The 21,661-nt window shown below is 44.4% G+C and overlaps 1 protein-coding gene across 10 annotated transcripts in view; it reads left to right on the top strand.

Moving 5' to 3' along the window:
• The window catches only part of LOC125013304 (muscleblind-like protein 1), a 61,111-nt gene extending 40,001 nt beyond the window's left edge, over positions 1-21,110 (top strand). For 3 of the 10 annotated variants that reach the window (XM_047593835.1, XM_047593834.1, XM_047593836.1), the window contains exons 3-11: positions 3,681-3,851; positions 7,742-7,960; positions 10,881-11,120; positions 13,131-13,184; positions 13,961-14,111; positions 14,861-14,896; positions 15,564-15,655; positions 16,003-16,076; positions 17,271-21,110. In XM_047593835.1, coding sequence (XP_047449791.1) covers positions 3,681-3,851; positions 7,742-7,960; positions 10,881-11,120; positions 13,131-13,184; positions 13,961-14,111; positions 14,861-14,896; positions 15,564-15,655; positions 16,003-16,059 — 1,020 coding nt within the window. In that variant the 3' untranslated portion in view covers positions 16,060-16,076; positions 17,271-21,110. The remainder of the gene's footprint in view (positions 1-3,680; positions 3,852-7,741; positions 7,961-10,880; positions 11,121-13,130; positions 13,185-13,960; positions 14,112-14,860; positions 14,897-15,563; positions 15,656-16,002; positions 16,077-17,270) is intronic. The other 7 variants (XM_047593840.1, XM_047593838.1, XM_047593837.1 and 4 more) reach the window with 7 other exon arrangements.
• The last annotated feature ends 551 nt before the right edge of the window (positions 21,111-21,661 follow it).

Raw genomic sequence — 21,661 nt, 5'->3', positions numbered from 1 at the left:
GCCACGATTTGCCTGTTGTTCTCGCTCCACTCCTCCAGTAAGGATGAATAAGCATAAATAATTTTCTTCCCAACCTGCTGGTTAATTTTTTTCTAGTCGTAGTGAACGTGTGTGTCCAGGAGCTGAAATATGGTGGAAAGATATCCGGTTTAACGAGGCCAAGGTGATTTATAAGTGCACTCTATTCCCAACACACTTGAAAATGTGACTGTGACATCTGGTTCTTTTAATTGCTTGCCAAGTTAAGGAAAATCACAGCCATGTTCTGGCAAAAGTAAATCAGCTCATGTGTCAGAGTCTAAATTTGGCGAAGAGAACTTCATGTGTTTACCAAACCGTACCCCGAGCTGTCGCTTTAAATGAAGAGGGAACCATTTGCGAGTGTTTGCGGAAAGATTTGAGAAAAGGGGAAACGAGGGGACGAGAAGATGCGTGTAGTCTGTTAGCGCATTAACGTCTGAGCGGAGGACAGGCAGACAGGTGAAGGAACAACTTGAGTCTGGTAGTCGCGCGCTCTCGCCAGAGGGAGGACTGCTCTGGATCAGACAGGCTCGCCATTAACCCGTACTGACACTGTTTAGACAGTGGAGAAAATAGCCGAGAAAAAAAAAAAAAAGAGGCAGGGGGGAGAAGCCAGGACATTAGCATCGCAGGCAGTGATTGGCAGCGACTTCCAGCGGGATTGCATTGTCCGGGCAACAGCGGCAACAGATAATGGGGCTGCCGGTGAAAGCAGAGGAGTAGGAACATGTCGGGGCGCTGACCTTTTCTGAACGCGCTCGATATCTGATTATTCTAGTTCCATCTTTGCGCTGATCCACATAATTTAATTACATTAGTGTCCGCTTTGATATGCTCAAAAAACGTGACGGAGAACCTGCTGATGATCTGAGACTTATCCAGTAACACTGCACCAGCGTTTTTTACAGTGTTCCTACGACTGCCATTCAGGAGATGGCAGGAAGAGAACATCAGACAAGCATCTACCAACAAAGCTTTTTTGATCCGTCATAGTGTTTCTTTTCCTTAAAACCTTTCAGTTGCTCCCCGGCACACCATCTGCTGATACCGCAGCAGAAACACTGCTTTTATTAAGCATGGCATTAGACACAAAATACATGAAAAGTGTATCTGGCAAAAGAATGCCTTCGGGTCCTATATGTTGAGAGATGAGGCCTCTGTGGAGCAGGCTTGTTCCACTGCATCCCACAGTTACTTGATCGGTTTAAGATCGACAGAATTAGACACCTTGTTCAGTTTTTCATGATTTTTTTGAGCTGTTCCTAAACCATTTTTGTGCGTGTGCCTGTATCCTGTATCAAGCTGCATCCTGCTGTGGATGTCTGCTGCCATCAAGGCGGTGTCATTGCTGTGGGGTGAGGGTGCCTGGCCTGGCCTGGTCTGGTCTGGTCTGGTCTGGGCGGGTGGTACGCCCACACAAATGCCAGGTCCAAATGTTTCTCAGCGTAACATTGTATTGTCACAAAACGTTTATTCACATCACCGCCTCATGGTGGTTTTAATGTTGTGACTGATCGGTGTATGTGCCACAATTCACCTAGGAAAATTTGCAGACCGCCCCCACTTCTTTTACATAATTTTACATCATTTATATCTTGGGTTCTTTCCTCATACGTGTAGGATTTGCAGTGGTAAAATGTAAACAGCTGATCACACACGTGGGTGAATGGGCTGGATTTGACATGCTTGAGTCTAGTCACCCGGAGGGAATGGACCCTGAAAATCAAAAGACATTAACTAATTAGGACTGATCAATAGTCGCAACCACACAGGGATGAGCCAGACTGGGAACACTGTTAATGTGTGCCTCTAGGCCAATCGTCAGACTGGGAATACGGTTCCTCTCAGCTCTCAGCCAATGAAAATGCCGGGAGAACTCTTGACATTCTGCCGCTCTCCAATGCAAAGTACCTCCGCCGCTGTAGCTAGGCAGAACGGGCTGAGGCTACCGAGGAGACCGAAGGAGGAGGAGGAGGAAAAGGGGTGTGCGAGGCATAAAGGCAGACTGGGGGGAGTGTACGTGTAAGGCTGTGAAAGCAGGTGTCACAGTGGGCCGCGGTGAGCAGCCGGTAATCTCGCCGAGATAAGCAGTAGCATGACAGCCAACCTTTAATTCCTCATGGGAGGTGGTGCTGCGGAGCTGCCGCAGGGTTGCTCTCCCAGTCCCCCTGGAAATAGATTTACACAATGCGGTAATGGGGAGAGATGGACAGGGGATGCATTTTGATGTGGTGCATTTGAGGCATTAGGGGAAAAGAAAGGGAGAGGCCGACGAAAGGCGGGGAGGGAGCGGCGCTCCTGTTTTTGCACATTCCTCGCACATACGTGCACATGCACAGATCACAGCGGCACCTCTGCACCTTTACTGCTCTGTATTCATGATGAGGAGAGCAAATATCGGCACGGGGATCGGGAAGAACGGGGGATTGAGGCGAAAGGAAAGGGACTCAGTTAAAAAGAGGAGGAGATATCTAAGATATTACACCTATCCAGGGGAGTGTTCAGTGGAGCAGGCATTATGAGAGCGTAAATTACATTCTTTCTTTCTCCCCTCGGGCTGTCGGATGAATATATTCACCCACAGCAGCGTGCACCAAGACACACTGTCTGTACACACTAGCATAATATTAGATTGCTGCGACGCGTGTATGTGTGTGTGTGTGTTTACCGTTACAGAAGTCTCCAATCATGTATCGATCCCGCATCAGCTCTCCAGCTTGTTCTTTTCTGAAATTATGTCAAATATTGACACGTAACTCATTTGTCTCAATTGGGAATAGGTCGATGGTGATTTGCGGGCGCTTTGTAAAACATCCAGCATCAAGCTAGACGGCTTCTAGAGGTGGCGGGTAGGACGGAGGAGACCCTGCAGCTCATCTCATTTAAGATTCACAAAGCAATTCATCTCTGGGGTTGGAGCAATAATGCAGCAGCAATTCAGATGGTTGGCAAAGAAGCTGGGCTCTTTTCTCTCTCTCTCTCTCTCTCTCTCTGTCTTTTCTTCGCAAAGTTATAATTTTTTGACCTTTTCGAACTTGAACCTCTTGAGTCTCGAGGAGAAAAAAAAGGGGGGAAATAGAACGGTTTAGTGCACTGGCGTTACGGGTGCCACAAAACAAGCAATTAAAATCATGAAATGTGTGTTTTTCCCATAAATACTTAACAGATTAATCCAAAGAAATGACTGCCTGACAAATGCATAATAAAACAGTGTCCCTATCATCACAGAAACACAGAAGGATTGTCTACCTTTCACTCTGTGTAATGCAATCTGTTAGCAGAAGCAGATAGATTGCTAATCCTCTTTATCTCTGCACTTGGAGCTAATTTGTCTCTCGGCGGGACCTTGAGAAAATAGGCACGGTAGCGGGCGCGCAGCTTGGGTCACGAGAGGGAAAGAAAAGCAGAACTGATCGCTCTTCTTTACGACGAACGCAGTGGCAGGCCCAGATGTCAGGGATGTTAGGTCAGCGGCTGTTAAATGGGAGGGCAGCGAGTCGAGTCAAGGCTCATTACTTCTTTACATTAGGCCGCCGTTAAAGGAAACGCTATTCTAATCCACCCCCGTTCTCCGTGTCTCTATCCTCCCGCTCGTCACTCCCCCTTGCCTTTGCCCTTCTTGTGCCCCCCCCCTCCTCCCCCTCCACTTTCTCTATCAGGGCCGCTGTTCCAGGGAGAACTGTAAGTACCTGCATCCTCCACCTCACCTAAAGACTCAGCTGGAGATCAATGGAAGGAACAACCTCATCCAGCAGAAAAACATGGCCATGCTGGCTCAGCAAATGCAGCTTGCCAACGCCATGATGCCCGGCACGCAGCTACAGCCAGTGGTGAGTAGACAGAAAACAGTGGTTCACGAGTGTCTGAATGTTTTACACGTTGGATTTAGGGATGCCACTGCATTCTCAGAACTCAAATCTTATCCGATCAAACAGATATGGCAATAAGAATTAGTTCTTAAGCTGAAAGTCTAGTCACATTCCACCAGATACTGACATTTCAATTTTGCGGTATAGAGTAACATAAGTAAGCATTATAATCAAAACGAGACAAAGTCACAGACATTTACTTTTATAATTAGAATAAAGGCGGCAGAAGCAATAGAAACAGTATACACTTTCTGTTTTCAACAGGTCAAACACCTTCCTTTTCATCATGATATTTGGACAAAGATTAAATCCTGAACTCTTGAACTTGCTGGAAATGCGATATGCAGCTTAATCTCTGGTTTACCCGTAATCGGCTTTATATGCGGCAGGATTTCATTTCACCGAATATGTTAAAAGTACGAAGATTGTTCGGCTTTAAATTTACTAAGCATTTGTTGTCCGACATTTATCCAGCACCGGCCAATAGCATGTAAGATATCATGTGGTCACAGCACTGCCAAAGGCTGTGACTGTATGTTTGTTTTTTAAAATTCAAATGAACCCTGTGGGTGAAAGTGCGTCCTCAAACTTAAAAGCAGCCGTTCAGAAACAGAGCGTTAACCTGTGATCCACTTTTCAGCCTCTTCCTGGCGTGAGCTTCCTTTTCAGCCGGTGGTGAACGTGAAAACTAAAAAACTAATATCTGCAAGACCGGATTAAATAAGCTTTGTTTGAAGAGATATAGGCCAGCTATGAGAGCGCTAGTGATCGCACTCACCCCGAGCCCATGCCCACACACACACACACACACGTACCCACACACGCAGCATATTACATCAGATAATATCCTTGAGACCCCACTGAATGCTCCGAGGATCTTCAAGGTGATAACTGGAGCCCCACTGAGCCAGTTCACATGAAACCTTGCGTCCCCGGTTCATGGGTTCCTCGCAGATCCAACGAGACCTGCCAGTCAGGCTTGAAGCAATTCCTCTGTCATCTCCTCTTTCCCTTCATGTTTAAGTGAGAGCAACGGAGTGGCACTATTCAAAAGACGCTTGGGCGCACATGCGCTCGCGCACACTTTGGCCGATGGCTTATCACCCGTACCTGGGAGTCGAAGGGCCCATTGAGAGGAACAGAGAGCGACCGTGAAAGGGTTGAAAGGAGCAATAGATCTCCCTCGGGCCGCAGAGCCTCCCCCTTTCTGTTTGTGTCATGGGGAGAGAGGAGTTAGGAGAAGAGAGGAGGAGGAAGACAGGCTGACAGAGAAGGACACAGGCGCAGAAGAAAGGGAGGGCCCCGATGCCGCTAGAAGAGATAAATGGACAGGGTAAAGACAGGTGGGCAAAGTGAGGGAGATAGGACAACAGCAGTGGAGAGAGATGGCTTTAGACCGGCTCCACAAAGGAGAAGTCAGGAAAACAGAGGCTGGTGTGCACAAAGGGAACAAAGAGTATGACGGGACACTTTTTTCCAGGACTTTCTTCTTCCTCCAACACTCTCTTATGTCTAAAGCTTCGTTTCCTGCCCCCGTCCTCCCCGTGTCTCCACCACCATTTAATCTCCTCATCTACTGCCGTCCCTCCTCCCCCTACTCGTGTAGAAAGAAGTGCTTTCATTTCACGCATGAAACTGTTCAGAGGGCCAGGTAATTTCGTCTGGCTGTGAATGATGGCACCCACGATACTTTTTATTAGGGCATCAACGTCAGCAGGCTTTCCACATTACAATCATATTTATCTGCGGCGCTCTATCACTCGCTAATTCACTCATCCACGTAAACTTCGGCGGAGGAAATTTCGCGCACGTGTTTTTACAGGCGCTGTATAAGATATGAGAAATAAAACCACTTGACGGGACGGGTCTCGGTGGATCAGTCTTCAGATCTCTTTACTTAAGTGTCCTCGTAGGTGAACGAAAGAATAGAGAGATTACCAGTGACTTCTGAAACACGCATCACGTATGATTGTCTGCAGAAATGCGCAGTGCGCACGCTGGCGTGGGTCAGTTGCAGCAATCTCAGCAAGAAGACAGATGTTTGTATGGAACGTACCATTTCGTTTTCACGTAGTTGACTGGTTATTCTAGTTTCTTTATGTTTCATTTTTGTCAAAAACTACTTGGTAAGGTTTAGAAAACGATCGTGATTTGGCTTAGAAGACACAAGAATCAATGGTTGTCACAAGGCATATTCTCCCCGTCTGTAACAAGCTCCTCTGAATTCATTTTCACTACCATGACGGGTCCTTCCTCGGTCGGGATTCTTCACATAAAACCACCCGAGGGCGCAAACGTCAACCGCCCGCCAGTCATTTCAGGTCAGCCACCGCTGCTGATGTTTTTTTCCTGGTGAGGTCAGGCTCGGTGCTAAATATGTGTCTGGCACGACTGGCGTGATGGATTATTAGAAACCTTTGCAAACTCCTCATAGATAGATCAAGATGTGCAGTGGCGTTATTGAATTGTATTGGGATCGTGCGACATGCCGTCACTTGCGCTGCTGCATTTTACCGTAGTCGTGATTATGATTGCTGAGGGGGATGTTCAAAAATTTACACGGACTTGCTTCAATTTGAGTCGCAGTCTCGAAATATTTGCATCCACATTATCCAGTATTGTACAATAGAAGGCAAACACACTATAAATAATAAAATCCTCATAATTAAGCTCAAAATATGTGCACCCCCAAAAATAAATACATAAATATTTAATTCATTTCGTGTAGAACAAGCAGCCCGTCACTGCTGCGATGTTTGTCTCCTCTTACTTTGTCAACATTTCAAGGTAACGCAGCTCGCGCGCTCAATTTTAACAGCTCGAAACCTGAACCTGAAGAATATGAACTGTCAATAATGCAAATGATTCGGCGCTAAAGTGAGAGATGTTCCATAAAAGGTCATTAGCGAGGCCAGAAACTTTTTGCGGGATGAAATCACCGTGTTGTTAAAACCTCCTGACTGTGAGCGTTTTACGATGACATCATGCCGATCTCATCCCCAACCTTGCGCACCTTGTGATAGGACTTAGCTTCCCAGACATTCCTGAGGAGCAACGATGGAAGAATTGGAGAGTCCACGGCATCATTCCTGGTTTTCTGAGTCATCCCGGCGAGGAGGGTCCGGGAAAAAAATGTTGCTGGCCAACCTTTGCTGCTCTATTACTCACTGTGTCCTGTTGGCTGGGGCTCAAGAGACAATCCTCAGACTGGGGCCGAGGTCAGGAACGTGCAGGGAAAACTTGCAGTGTGCTACGTCAGCTAGCGCTCTCCTCAGCCCTGTTTTTATAGAGCGGCAGCAGAAAATGTAGCAGACTTCTATATCAGGCTCCAGCACAATGCATACAGTCATTACGTTATTATGCAGCCCCTCACACACACACACACACACACACGCGCGCACACACAGCTTGACATCCACCATCATTATTTCTACTATATGTGTGACATGAGCGTGAAGCATGTGATTCCACCTGATCAGTGTAAGTAGGTGACACCACACGCTGGCTCTAAGCCTCTTTTCTATGTGAGTGCAAATGAAAGAGGAGCAGCCATAAAAGAATATTCTTGTTCCTCGGATGTGAGCCCATTAATTATCTAACTTTGCTGTCTTGTTTCTCTCCACATCCACAGTTGTAATTCCTATCCTTAGGTTTACGATTGACATTTGCATATATCTTTTATTTCACCCTCCTCTCTTGGAGGGGGTAATTTGAGGAGTAAGGAAGGACTGCACCGTGCTCGGTAGTTGTAATTAAATATTCAGTGTTTGTATATATATATAGACGTTGTGAGAAACGATTGTGGGTCGCTCAGTTTTGACCTGCCGTCCCGTTCTGCTTGTGCCCCGCAGCCCATGTTTTCAGTCACGCCGAGCCTTGCAACCAACGCCAATGCTGCTGCGGCGGCGGCGGCCGCGTTCAACCCGTACCTTGGCCCCGTGTCGCCCGGCCTGATGCCCGCTGACATCCTGCCCAGTGCCCCCGTACTGGTCACCAGCAACCCCAACGTCCCCGTACCTGCCGCTGCCGCCGCCGCTGCGCAGAAACTCATGAGGACGGACAGACTGGAGGTGAGAAACAACTGCACACGCACACGGGATAAATATGCTGAAGTGTTTAAGTGCATGCACAACTGATCATACGAGAGGATTTGCTTAATTACCGTGCCCCATCAGTCACATACTAAAAAACAGATTAACAAAACTCTAGTAAATACCGGTTGAGGATCCTTCCCTCAGCTACCCAAACAGAATGGGCTTCGAAATATATTTGAATACTGAACGGTGAACATGGGTTGGAAAGTCTTGCCTCAACAGTGTCTGTTTGTAGACTTTAATTATGTATCTGGTACACAGTTTCTCTTACAGTAACTACAATCCCATTACCATAATACAGTCATTACCCTGACTTAAGCAAAGAGGAACAGACGGTAATGAGAGTATCTCTCCACAAACATTACCGTTGTCACCCCCATCAGCAGGCAGGAGACGATATCGTTTGTAACAAGCCCGAGTTACACTGTACAAATATCTCATTTTTCAGAAAAATCTTTACTTCTCCTATGAAAGCAATTAGTCACTTGAAACCAGATGAGCGCCCCTCCTGTAGCTGTGTTCGGATAATCATTAATTGGACAGTAAGTCGATCTTATCCATTATGCAGCCCCGCCCGAGAAACACTTGCAGCGGAATAATGGGGAAATCGTTGGAGGCAGGCAGGAGGCGGGCGAGAACGTTAGGAAGGTTACATTTAAGATGTGATGTTCGGTGGGTGGGTAATTAATGGGGTTGCGGCTGAGTAAGTCTCCGGACCCAGTGAAGGAGCGGAGACGACATGCGGAGCGAGGGAATGGGTCAATGACAGGAAAGAGAGATGGAAGGGGAGATAGGAAATCAATCTGTGGACCTGTTGTGGTCATCAGGAGAAGGGCCGGGGCAAGAAGAGACAAAGATAACGGAAACCCCGGGAGAGAGCGGTGATTGAATTTCATAGAGGAGTTAGGAGAAGTTATGCAGATAACTGCGGGCAAGTTGTCCTCAGTGGAGGGAGGACGTGCAGGTCTTTTTCTGGAGGACTGGAACAGTTGCTTGGCAAAAGACTGATCGCGTTTGACCCCAATCTAGTCCAGTAAACAGACGACGAGATGACATATTTATTCACCAGTTTGTAGTGATAATCTGATAAAAGTACTCGTACAAATCACTTCACTAAAACAATCGGGCGTAGTGGTCAACGGCGCCTTCAGGGCCCAGTGAAGCATTTTGATTGAGAGAATTCGTGTCACAGCCTATTTTGTCAGGAACTGGGTTTGCTAAAAATATCTCGGAGAAAAAGGCCAGCCATATTTCAGCCGCTCATTCAAAATAAACATAGCTGGAATTCTGTGGACCAACACACACACATACACATACCAGTCAGTAGATGTGCTACAGATTGGGTCGAGAGAAATTCCTATTTTAGAAGGCAATCCTCTGAACCGCTCTCCTGAGAAAATATGTTCCGGTAGTCTCTCGGTCGCTTTCTCCGCAGGAGCTCCGGAGAGCGGCCGCGTTTTCGACAAATTCGTCGTGTAAGCTTACCCGCAACCGCGGTGATGTAAATGTCCTAGAGGGACGGTTACCATGGGGACAGAAATATGATTAACCGGACGTTTATTTGTTTGTCCAACTGGGCGCTTTCACCAGGTTTAGCTTCTTCCAGCGCATAATTAACCACTGTTAAGAGAAGCACACCTGGTGAGAACATTAAATTGCCACCATTTGGTCTCCAATTTCTTCTGCGCCAGCCGCTCCCCCCCCCCCATCGTCCTTAAAGGCTCTTGCTCGATTCCCATCTATCTGTCCTTTATTCTATTCATCAGCCGCGCTTAGATTTCCCTTCTCTCCCGTGCTGCCTCCTCCCGCACCCACCTCTCCAACATCTGCCTGACAACAAGGCAGCGTCTCTGTGTTTTTAAATAAGAGCAGCAGCAGTAGTAGTAGTGATGGTGGCAGTGGCGGGGAATTAATGTGTGCGCGTAGGCGTAGATTTGTGTGCGATGGCGTCTGCGTGTGAGAGAGACACATGAAGGTAAATGGGAGGCAGGCAGACAGACAGACAGGCAGACGGACAGATCCCCCTCCCAGCGATCTGTGATTGTGGATGATGAGCTGTCATGACAGGAGACAGAGCAGGGTTAGTTTTGTAGATAACGGCGCTGGTGGCCTTTTGTCTGGCAGCCGCAAATCAAATCCTTTACGCATGCAGACAGTGAGATTGGTAAACAGACTCTGCAAATGGCATGTTCTATCACAATAACTGATAGATCAATACGATGCACCATGAAATTACATTTCGTTTGGGGGGGGGGATAGTCTTTGGAACGCAATTCAGGCTCAGTGGTGGCTGACGGTGCTCCTGCAGAGATCCTAACTTATTGCACGGCCCTTTAAGTGTCAAAATTCGCTCCTAGGGGGGAAAAAAAAAACAAAAAAAAAAACAGAAAACGCTGCCTCATAATTCACTTGTTGTGCGTGCGTACGTGCGCGTGTCATATTATCTGTGGGCTGGTGATTACGTCAGCTTCAGCCTCCCTCGAGGGCAACCAGGCTCATATTTCCCATGAGCCTCATTGAGCACATACATTGACGCCGCACGGCAGCCGCGCCGTGCTCATGCAGGTGCTGCCCCCTTCTGTCCCTCTGAGGGCGGACAACGGCACACGGCTGTTTTGAATAATGGATAAACGCCGTAAGATTGATGGGTCTGTAAACGCTGGTTACAATCTGTTCTGCTTATCAATCAAGAGTAATGGCCGAGCCTGTCATTAAGATTGGTTTGCTCTGTCTGGTAAAGTGATTGTCAAGTTCTGAAGCGACTGAACTGATTGATTACTTCATCAGATGTGAAGTAAAGTCAAAAGTAACTTCATAACGTGCCTGCGGGCGTGGGCGTGGGTGTTTGTGCGCATTGTCTGAGGTTTAAATATGCACTGCTGTGTCCGTGCCCTAGGTGTGTCGGGAGTACCAGCGGGGCAACTGTACGCGCGGGGAGAACGACTGCCGCTTCGCTCACCCGTCAGACAGCACTATGATCGACACCAACGACAACACGGTCACTGTGTGCATGGACTACATTAAGGGCCGCTGCTCTAGGGAGAAGTGCAAATACTTTCACCCTCCGGCTCACCTGCAGGCCAAAATCAAAGCCGCCCAGCATCAAGTCAACCAGGCCGCGGCTGCCGCAGCCATGGTAGGTATCTGTCCGCAGATTACACAGTTTAAAAAAAGGCTCAGGAACATCTTAAGCAGTGGAACGTCCTCAGCCCAGCGCAGCCAGCGGAAACAGTCGCAATTAGAACAAATGAAACGTAACCTCGAGTGCAATAGCTAATAGCTCATCTAGAAATAATGGACAAGCCAGGGTTGGTTTCTTATTGGCAAAAACCGTACACCGCAAACACTCTTAATTAAAGATACTTACAGAGCTATTTGAGCAAACACCTTCTACTTTCTATACGTTCAAGCCTCCGTTGCTCCCCTCCGTCCAGCTCTCCCTTAGTATGCACTAAATAAGATACAGTGTGCTTTATTAGCAGCAGGCTGTAGGGATCATGCCAATATGCGAATGAGCACTCTGCGCCCCACCCCTCCTTACCTCCTCCTCCCTACCCCCCATCTCCTGCTCGTCCTTGTTTTGCTGCTTGGTTAGTTGTATATATTCTGCTATTCACAGTCAATGGGTATGTTAAATTTTTGCTGAGAGGACAACTATGCAGACTAGCGTTTCGTTTCGATCTCATTTCCGCAATGCAGAGATCATTTTCTCCGAAGGGACACAGTAAGGTGTTGCCCGGGCGAGATCCGCGGATGACATTGTGCAGTAATCCAGAATGGAGGCTCGGCTTTCAGTTAACCTTTCACATTTCAATTACTTCACAAAGCCAAATTAAGCACAGCGTGATCCGGCCGGCCTCCTTTAAATTTAAACCACAGTATCAGCAGTATCTGCCTTTTTTTCCCATATCATTGGAAAAATGCTAATTTATGAAGAAGTGAAATGATCTCTATTCTTATTTTATTTTTGCTTACATCTCAGTTTAGGAAAAGAGACCTATCATAAAAACAAGTATATGTGATTATTTATCTGCTGTGTTCAAATATATCAATATAAATTAAAAAAAAATGCTACAAAATAGTTTTAGTTGATGCCACGTGGGCCGTGAACACTAGTTTAGACGACAGCTTAGATGCCGTGACGTTAAATAACTGATTTGCCGTCAGTCTAAAATGAGATAAAGATGTTCAGCGGTGCTTTAAATGGGCCACACAACGCCGGTGATACCTGCTACCGTCAGATGATGGCAAAACAGGGCTTCAAAAGCCGAATCCGATCTAACCTTCACTTCACCACACACCAAAGACTAGTGTAGATTCATAGCCTGAGGGGGAAGTGGTCATAGAGGCCTGTGATGCAGAGGAGCTTTGTTTCTGTGACACTCTAAAAGTAGAACCAAGAGAAATTATTTAGGGATATTTTTCTTTGCTGAGAACTAAAGGCGTCTCACTTTCAGATTGTTCAGCCAGGTTTAACTCCGTTAACTGAATTGAAACTTGAATAAAATAAATCAGCAAATACCTCAAGCATCCTATAGTCTTGCGGACAAAACGCTCATTTAACGTGTGAATAAGAGGAGCACTGACACTCACTTGAAGCAATGGTGCGCCAGGCAAGAGGAAAACACGGTGTTACATTCTGTTCAGATGATGTTAACAGCAATTGCACCCATAGCACAAGAGCTGAAAACTTAAAAAAAAAAAAAAATCGACAGGAACAAGTGCCATTAAAGTAGCTGGTTGCCACTAGTCTCTGGAGCAGGAGTCAGGGTTATGTTACATACTGTTCACAGGAGTAATTCATGCATTTGAACCAGTCTGATTAATTGGCTAATGCTCCATTCTGGACCAGAACCCCTCTGCAATTGACAGTAAATTCAACTCAAAGGCCGTAATTCTTTCCAGTAACCCAACAGCCATTAATGTGCATGTCCAAGTCCTGTAATTGTTGTATATTGCATTCCAATGATTTGATTTTTTTATTTGTTTGTTTGTTTTTTTTGTTTTTTTTTGTTTGTTTGTTTTTTTCTCACCAACCCACACTGCACTGCTGCCCCCATGACGCACCTCCGCTTGCTGGTTTATGTTAATGCGCTTGAACCCCATTGGCCCATTGCCATCATGTGCTCGCTGCCTGCTAATTAAGACTCAGTCGGCTGTCAAATCACTGAAGCGACCCCTCGACGCAACTTTTGACCTGGTACTATGACCTTTCACCTTTTAGCTTGGCATGTGGCTGTGGTGTGATAGATATACGTTAAAGCTATGTATTTCAATAAAAAAAAACTGAGGGAAACACTGAGTGGGGTGATGAGCTGACCGCAGCCTCCAGTTCCGGAGCGCAAAATCTTAAAACCTGGTTTCCCGTTTGAATCTTAATGCGAGCTGTCAAGTGCAAAGCGGATTTGTCAGCATCAGTTCATCACCTCAAGTGAACCTCCAAAGCTTAATTAATTGGATGCATGAACGTGCAATATTTTAAACAGGATGTGGTGCTCTTTGCATGACTGTGTCACTTCCCATACCGCATGTGTAATTGTTGAAGAGTTGTCATGACAGTCTTAACATGGCTTATTAGTGTATTATTATCGTGGAGCTGGCGGCGCAGCTTTCCCTGACTACATCCTTTCTGCTGACGGCCCAACAACCAGTACAAATAGCTACAGTTACGAGTTAAACCCGCAGAGTAATTGTTATATGTAATTATTGTATTGTCCAAAAAAAAAATACGGTTTATAGCAATGTTCTGAAGGCATATTTTGTTGTTAGATGTCTAGCTAGCACCACTGTCCTGTCTGGCTCCGACATACGTAGTGTTGTTCACTGCTTGCTTGCCAATGTTTGTGATAGCTGTTTGAAAGGGCAACTTTATCTTCTAATGAAATTCTTTCTTCTCTCTGTCCTGAATGTCACTGCCACCATCCTTTTGATTTCCCTCACTCCCGTCCCTTTTTTTTGGTGCTGTCCCCTCATCAGGGGCTCCCTCCCGTCTTGCCTCCTTTACCAAAGAGACCTGCACTTGAAAAAGCCAACGGTGCCACCACTATGTTCAATGCTGGCGTGTTCCAGTACCAACAGGCCCTGGCCAACATGCAGTTTCAGCAGCAGGCTGCCTTCATACCATCAGGTAAGAGTCTTCTTTTGCACCCACGTCCGAGGCAGTTAATCCCGTTGACGGTGTCTTTCAGCGTATCGCTTCCTGATTCGGTTTTGGCTTTCGAATGCATGTGATTTAGTAAATCAGCTGGAAAGTCTTTGAAAAGTGAGAAGGACCGGCGGAAGTATCATTCGCGCGCTCACGGCTCGGCTGAACCGCTCCTCTGCGTAGTCATCTTACACCGCGTCCCATATTCTCGTCTGACAGCCTAAGAATAGCCTGCCATCGATTCCCTTCTGTGGGAGATTCGGACGCTCAGATCCTCATATGTCCCGCGCTACCGGACTGTCAGGTCACCGCGGCGCACTTTGAGGATTCGAAAAGCAGGTCACTTAAACCTTTCACAGAGCAAACAGCCGCCATCCAGCTGACAGGAAAATGGGGCCACTGGTAATGTTTAATTTGCCCTTTCCGTTTAATGGGGCAGTTGAAGAGTAAACTGGGGCTGGCCGGGGGAAGTTTTTCAGTTTTCCACAACTCTGCTCCCCGCTTTCTTTGCCGTGTTACCATGTGTGAGGTTGCAGCAACTGCGACCAGTCACGTTATTTAACCTCACTGTATTGAAGCCGGCGGGTTTACATGTTCAGATCACAGTTTGTTCGTATCCACATTAAATCCAATATTGTCTGACTTTATAACACTTGTAATGGGTTTTCTTGATTTCTTCTCCCCCTCCCCTCTTATTCACTCCACTCCCTGTTGCAATGCATGATGGGCAGGCTCGATATTGTGCATGACACCTGCAACAAGTGTTGGTAGGTGCCAGCTTTCCTTACTGATTTACCTTTGAGCCCATTGTAGCCATTCATTCAACTCACCACATGACGTGAGCACATTCTCCATTGTGTGACATTTTCCGAAAAAAGGATCTTTTTGTACGGTCAACTGCAAAAAAAATTCTTTAATTTAAATGTGTGATTTCAATTGGAGGTTACGTGTTTTACCGCACTCTGCGATTCATCTTCGAAGTATGGAATGAACCCCCCCCCCCAATCCCCTTTTTTTGCTGTCTGTCACCTAATGCTTGTTGCAGTTCCAAATTTCCAGAAAAACCTGCTTCATTATACTTCCATCCCAAGCTCTCTAACCTCTGAGCACTTCATTATACCGTCTGCTTGGGAATGCCAAATAAACATGAGGAGTTATCATCATTATCATGGGCTGAATAAGTGGTTGAAGTGGTGTTAAAATAAAACACGCTGAAATCCAATATTCGTGTTTGCTCTTCGAATTACATTAGCCACCTTTCAGTGCTGCTGCAAGAACAGAAGAAAATCACAAGAAAATTCTGAATATTTCTAGCTATATAAAAGTATGATGTATTCTCATGTTTATCAGCATTCTGCGTAAGGAAAAAAAATGAAGCATAAAAAGCTTTAAATCTGCTCTGGTTCAACTGCCTGTGTGATCTTTCCCTCCAAGTACCCATGATGCACGGTGCTACTCCAGCCACTGTGTCTGCAGCCACCACATCTGCCACAAGTGTTCCCTTTGCAACAGCAACAGCCAATCAGGTTTGCTTCTCTCCTTCCTCCTCTCACCTTCTTTCACTCTCCTGGTGTCAGCTTTGACTTTTTTCATTTATTTATTTATTTTTAATCTTGTGACTTCTCAATGGAGAGAAAAAAAAATAATGCATGAATAGTGCTCAAGGCTCATCTCCGATCTCTGCCAGTTTTAGCCTCTGATACTGTGATTATAAACATAATCACCATGCATATCTTTATTATCGGTTTTAGTCGAAGTCCTCATATCAGCTGATCTGTCTGTTTATTTCCCTCTGTCTTTTTCACCTCCCACCCCCCTCCTTTCCCCTCTTCTATTTCTCTTCCCTCCCTCCCCCTCAACCCTTCTCAATCAGATTCCAATAATTTCTGCAGACCATCTGACTAGTCACAAGTATGTGACCCAGATGTAGGAGTCTCAATCAGAACAGTATGTACTGCACCTCGTTCCAGCATCTCACACACACTTCCTGCGGACAAAACAGCCAGTAGCTTTCGGGGTGAAAAGTTGACACAGTTGCAGGAACTCCTTCGCAGCCGATAATGTAGATGTGGAGGGAAAAGTTGTGGGAAAGTTTTTTTTTTTTTTTTTTTAAATCCACTTGCTTTTGCTGTTAGACGAGATTAATACCTCAGTGTGCGGTGCTGCAGTCAGCAGCTGCTTTGATCAGCGTCAAGCCTAGAAACACAAATATGCATACTGACACCTGCACTGCACTCATTTACATATTTTAGATTTATTTAGGGAAATTCGCGCACAACAAAAAAAAAAAAAGAAAAATAGTAAAGCAAAAAAATGACAAGCTGTGTTTTTACGTAAACCTTTTTGGGATTCTCAACGCTGTAGCTCCACCCTAAATCACACAAACTACCTCCTCAGTGTGTGTATCTGTTGTTCGACTTTTGTGTGAATGAATATTATTATTGTGTGTCTTTTGGAATGTCACTTCTGTAGTAACCTGCCCGCTGCATCTCTAATGCATCGCACTGATGGCTGTGTATGCTGGAGTAGTGTCCAATGTCTGCATACTGTGATATCTGAAATAATTTAAATAGTATGCAACACACACAAAGAAAAACTATTGTTTTAGTAAGTACAAAATTGTACTTGTTATTGAATTTTGGACGTAATACAAGTCTCCCTTTGAGTCTGCACTGGTTGCATGGCCTTGCAGTAATAACCGTACCTCCCAAAATACCAAACTATACGATGCAAACGTGCACATGATACATTATCACAGTGCCACCAGAGATCCAACCTGTCTGATAGAAGTTGTGTTCAGAATTCCTGAGATTTAGTTTCAAGGCAAGGCTGATTAGACCTACTCATAGTTTACATGCTTTCTACGCTTTTTTTTCAGCTGTAATAAAAATGTGCTTGAAATCAGTTCTGTGGTGAAGTAGAGTGTAAAATATTAAAAGGGGGGGTTCATTGCCAAAGTGGGAAGCAAACAGAGTTTTATTCACCGTAAAAAAAAAACAAAACAACAAAAAAACAAGAATTTGGCAGATTTATAACCGATGCCAAGGCAGTAAGAAACTCCAGAATCTCAGCCAAGCTTTGATACCGCTCGTCCCAGTTTTCCATCTAACTTTGCTCTGTTCTCTGTAAACTTCCTTCCAGATGGAACTGAAGCGTGCTGGTGTCGAGTCCAAGATTAGCGGTCACCCATCATGCCCGTCACATCAAGAGCGAGACGGAAAATCTGAATCTGGTTTGGAGCGAATCTGCATGTTAACAAAAGGAGGCACAGTTTGTTAGGGGTGTTTTCATGTGTACTTTCATGCACACTATTACACGACAACAGAAAAGAAGCATCATCGCATTAAAGACTGCCTTTCGTTCCGTAGAGGCGACTAACCTTTATTCACCAGACACACTTTGAATGTTAACATGATGTAAAGCGTGCGGAGCGGTCATCGGAGAAGTCGACTGATACGTGGTACGTCCATTGACCAAGAATCATGACTTGAGTTGTTAGTTAATCATCGGCTGTCGGCCTTTGGCCCGAAATGTGTTCATTTGTTTACACCAAGGTGCACCTTGTATTTCCGTTGAGGTAAAAGAAACTGATAATCTGACTGAATCACATATGCATGCACAAGGATTTTCGTTTGTGATTTCGTTTCGTTAAAAACCGGCGATATAAGGGAAATTACATGAGTGCCCTCAGAGGCAGAATAAGCAACTGAATGTCTGTGAGGTGTCTTTCAAACCTTTGTAGCCTACCTTTCTATCTCTTAAGCACATGTCTTTAACCTTGCAGGCGTCCCTGTAAAGTGCCATACATCTCAAAATACATGAATGGTATCTAAGCCGTGTTACGAAGTGATAAACTCAACAACTCCCTTTAATATGTCTCTCTTGGACAGCATGTTGTGTCCAGCGTCTTCACCTGTCATCACCCGTGATTCCCAATAGCACCACTGCTGATTAGATCCCCCCTCCTCCTCCCCCCTCTCCGGTTTGTCTGCTTTATTTAAATCTCCTACTGAAGCTTTTGTTTTCTGCCTTTGTTGCTGATGTCAGTGGATCTGAACTGACACAGATCTTTCCGCGGTCATGGCGTCCGTTGACTCTAAAGGTCGGCTGGGTTGTAAGCGAAGGGGTCTTGACCCGCCGGGGAAGACCGAAGCCTCTCTCTCGGAAGACGAGAACAACAACGACGACGGCGACGACGACGAATGCGAATAGCTTTTGAAACAGGCGCGATGAGTCGGTGTCCAAACTGCTGTGAGACGGAAGTCAAAATCTACAGTGCAACTGGTGATGGATAAGTGATTTGTCTTTCGTTTTGTATGGTTATGCATATTTTAAAGGCAGGTTGTCAAAAGTAGATTCAGCGTAGTGTGTGTATATATAGTCTGACGTATTTAAGAGAATTCGTTTTAATACCCGAGAACTGTTTTCTTTTCAGATAGTCAGCCAAAGTACTTTTTTTTTTTTTGTTTCCGTGTCACTGGTATTGTGGGTAAAGTAGCGGGGCTTAAAAATTTGAAAGCAGCCCAAAGAAGGATCGGGTGTTTAGAGTATTTTTTTTTTTTTTGTTGTTGTTTTTTGTGTGTGTGTGTTCTGGGTGTTCTTCAGGCATATTTAAATGGTGGATAGTACAGGGAAAGTGACAAGAATAAAAACGATTGTATTACTCATCCAAAGCCTTAGAATGTACCATCGGGTCAGCACAATGCAACATGCCATTTTGAACCATCCAGTTGCCTAATCCACGCCATATTAACACACACAGAGCACTATGTAATAGTCACTTTCCTTTTTTTTAATTTTTGTTTCTTAGATTCCTTGTCATTTTGTTGTTGTTGTTGTTGTTGTTTTCCTTCTTTCTTAGATGAGGAGTGTTTCATTTTGTTTGGATGACGTTTTTGGTATTAGTTAAGATTCTATTTATCTTTCTTATAATGAATATAAGGTACAGTGTGTGTTCGTGTGTTCCTCATGCACAGTTTCCTGAAATTCCATGTAATGTTCATTTTAGTATGATTATGATTGTAAACTCAATATTTTCTACGTTATGCATATTGTTGAACTGTATGCATATTGTTCATTTCTCTAGTCCTTTTTTGTGTTCTTTGAACAAAGATGTTTTATATGAGTATCTAAACAGTGATGAAATAATAGAACAGAGAGGCTGAGTTGTCACTGTGGCAACCGTCGCCAATAAACCGAGTAATATTTTAATGATTGTAAGGTTTGTAACTAGTCATATAAGAAAAAAAAAGAGTATTATAAAAAAAAAATCTAGTTCTTAGATGTTTAGAGTAAAGATGTTATTTTCTACTGTATCCATTTCAAATAGTAACTATTGTTTTAATATTTTTACTCTCCCTGGAAATTGGGCCATGTTGGAAAACAAGCTGCATATTTGATCACTTTTAGGGGGCGTTGCTGGCGGGGTCAGGTGAACGTGGCGAGTGGGGAACGGAGTCCGTACACTCGTCTCTCACTCAGTCAGCTGCAAACAACCGAGGGGCGGGGTGGGGGAAATCTGGAGGCGATAAAGGTGATAAAGGTTGACTTTTTTGCACTTCTGTACATAGTCAAAAAAGAGAGAATCATGTATATTGAGATCTTATTTTGAATAAAAAAAAAACACATTAAGGAATTTTGCTAGGATAACTAAAAAAAAAAAACTCTTATGAAAGGCTGAACAAAATTGCTTGCATACAAAAGGGCACTGAGTTCTAACTCTTCTACCCCTTTCAGAAAAAAAGGCCAAGTGTTGCTCTTCTTTTTTGTCAGCAGCTTGTAGTTTGCCAGGTAACCTTCCGGAGGAGGCGTCCACTATACCCTCCAGCGTGAGGGCCTGACTGGGTTTGTCTGGTCCCCTAACCTGCCTGTGCTCACAGGTGTGTGTGTCATGGCCACGCCCTCCCAGGCCCAACCAATCACAACACGTCCTGTCTCTTTACTTTACTCAGAGAGGAATGCATGTTAAAGGAAATACATATACCGTTTTAAAAAAAATAATAAAAAATCACAACACAGTAATATTGAATAAGAAAACATTTACAACGAAAGATGTATTTACAGTATACAATATTCTATCAATGTAATGGAATAAAATATATATAAAAAAATACAAAAATAGAATAGTGGTTTATTTAAAAAGAAAAAAGAAAAAAAAAAAGATTCCTGAGACTATACTCACTAAAGTTTCACCACTTGGAGAGTTAACATACATGCAACACAAACACCATGGCTATAAGTACGTTCTTTCTGTTTATGTAAGCTGTGCTTCTAGTAGATGAAACTGACCAAACGAGAAGAACGTAGTTCAACATCAGGCAGAATTTAAGTTTAACTGCAGGTTGAAATACCGCTTTGTAGTTTGGTCACTCGTTCGAAATTTTGTCCTGATAATTTCAGTCATCTCTCATCTTCTACCAGCACGCATGCTTGCGTTTATGATACAATGTAAACTGAACTCTTTTTTTTTTTTCCTTTCTTACCGTTTGTTTTCTCTGCTCGTAGTGCTAATATGATGTATTCTGTCTTCTGCTGCGGTTTGTTTCTGCTTGTTTTTACTGTTCCAGGCCCCCTGAAAGAAAGAATGTGTCATTTTTTTTTGCAAACGCCGGCCACCTCGTCTGGAAAGCGCTCGTATCTCGAAACCATTGATTGCAACAGTCTAAAGCCATAAAATATAATCTCATCCGAATGAAATATGAGAAGAAAACCGGAAATGACAGAGAGGTGGGAGATGGTACCTTCGGGAGCTGATAAGAATGTATTTGCCTTGGTTTTATTAACCGCAACATCATGCAATAATTCAAGTCATGAATGTGGTTAATATACCTGGTGGTGTGCTGTGCCAACTTTTGATGGATGTGTGTAGTTCTTGACACATTGTTTGTTTGTTTTTTTTTTCACGGGGCTTGCATTGCTATATTTGATTCTTGCTGTTATGAATTTAAAAAAAATCTAATAAAAATTTACAAATGAACTCAAGTAAAGACAAATTTAAGTGTGATTTCATTCATATAGTGGTTGCTGCTCTGTGTGATTTAAGCAATAGTTCGACACCGTCTTAAATATCACAACTGGCTTTATTTTAGAAAGTTTAGAAAATAAATCGCTCACAGACAAATGGCAGCCACTTAGAGGAGGAGAGGGAAATGTTTAGCCTTTGTGTTGTGGGTTAGTGTTCAGAGAAGCTTTGGATGGTTCGATCCCCTCCATGTTCATCAATGAGGTGCCTTGTGTAAACACCTAAGATGCTCCAATGCTGCCCATTCTTCGACTTGTCTGGGTTAAATACAGAGAACAGATTCCTTGTATGTCCCAAACTGTTTCAATTTATCAATATAATTATCCTTCGTGCTTATCGATTCGCCTTTTCTATCGTTTTCGTGCCAAACCTTTACATCTCTGTCCAGACGGTGGCGGTAATGCACCTAAATGTTGTTTGTCAACCGCGATAAAACGAAAGAAGAAGAAGACTTGACTCGAAGCACATCATTCACAATACATCACTACAAGGACGAAGAGATGGCAGAGAG

The sequence above is a fragment of the Mugil cephalus genome, chromosome 9, assembly GCF_022458985.1.
Source record: "Mugil cephalus isolate CIBA_MC_2020 chromosome 9, CIBA_Mcephalus_1.1, whole genome shotgun sequence".
NCBI lineage: Eukaryota > Metazoa > Chordata > Actinopteri > Mugiliformes > Mugilidae > Mugil > Mugil cephalus.
Note: the sequence above shows the minus strand (reverse complement) of the source record. Positions and strands in the feature narration are given on the sequence as shown.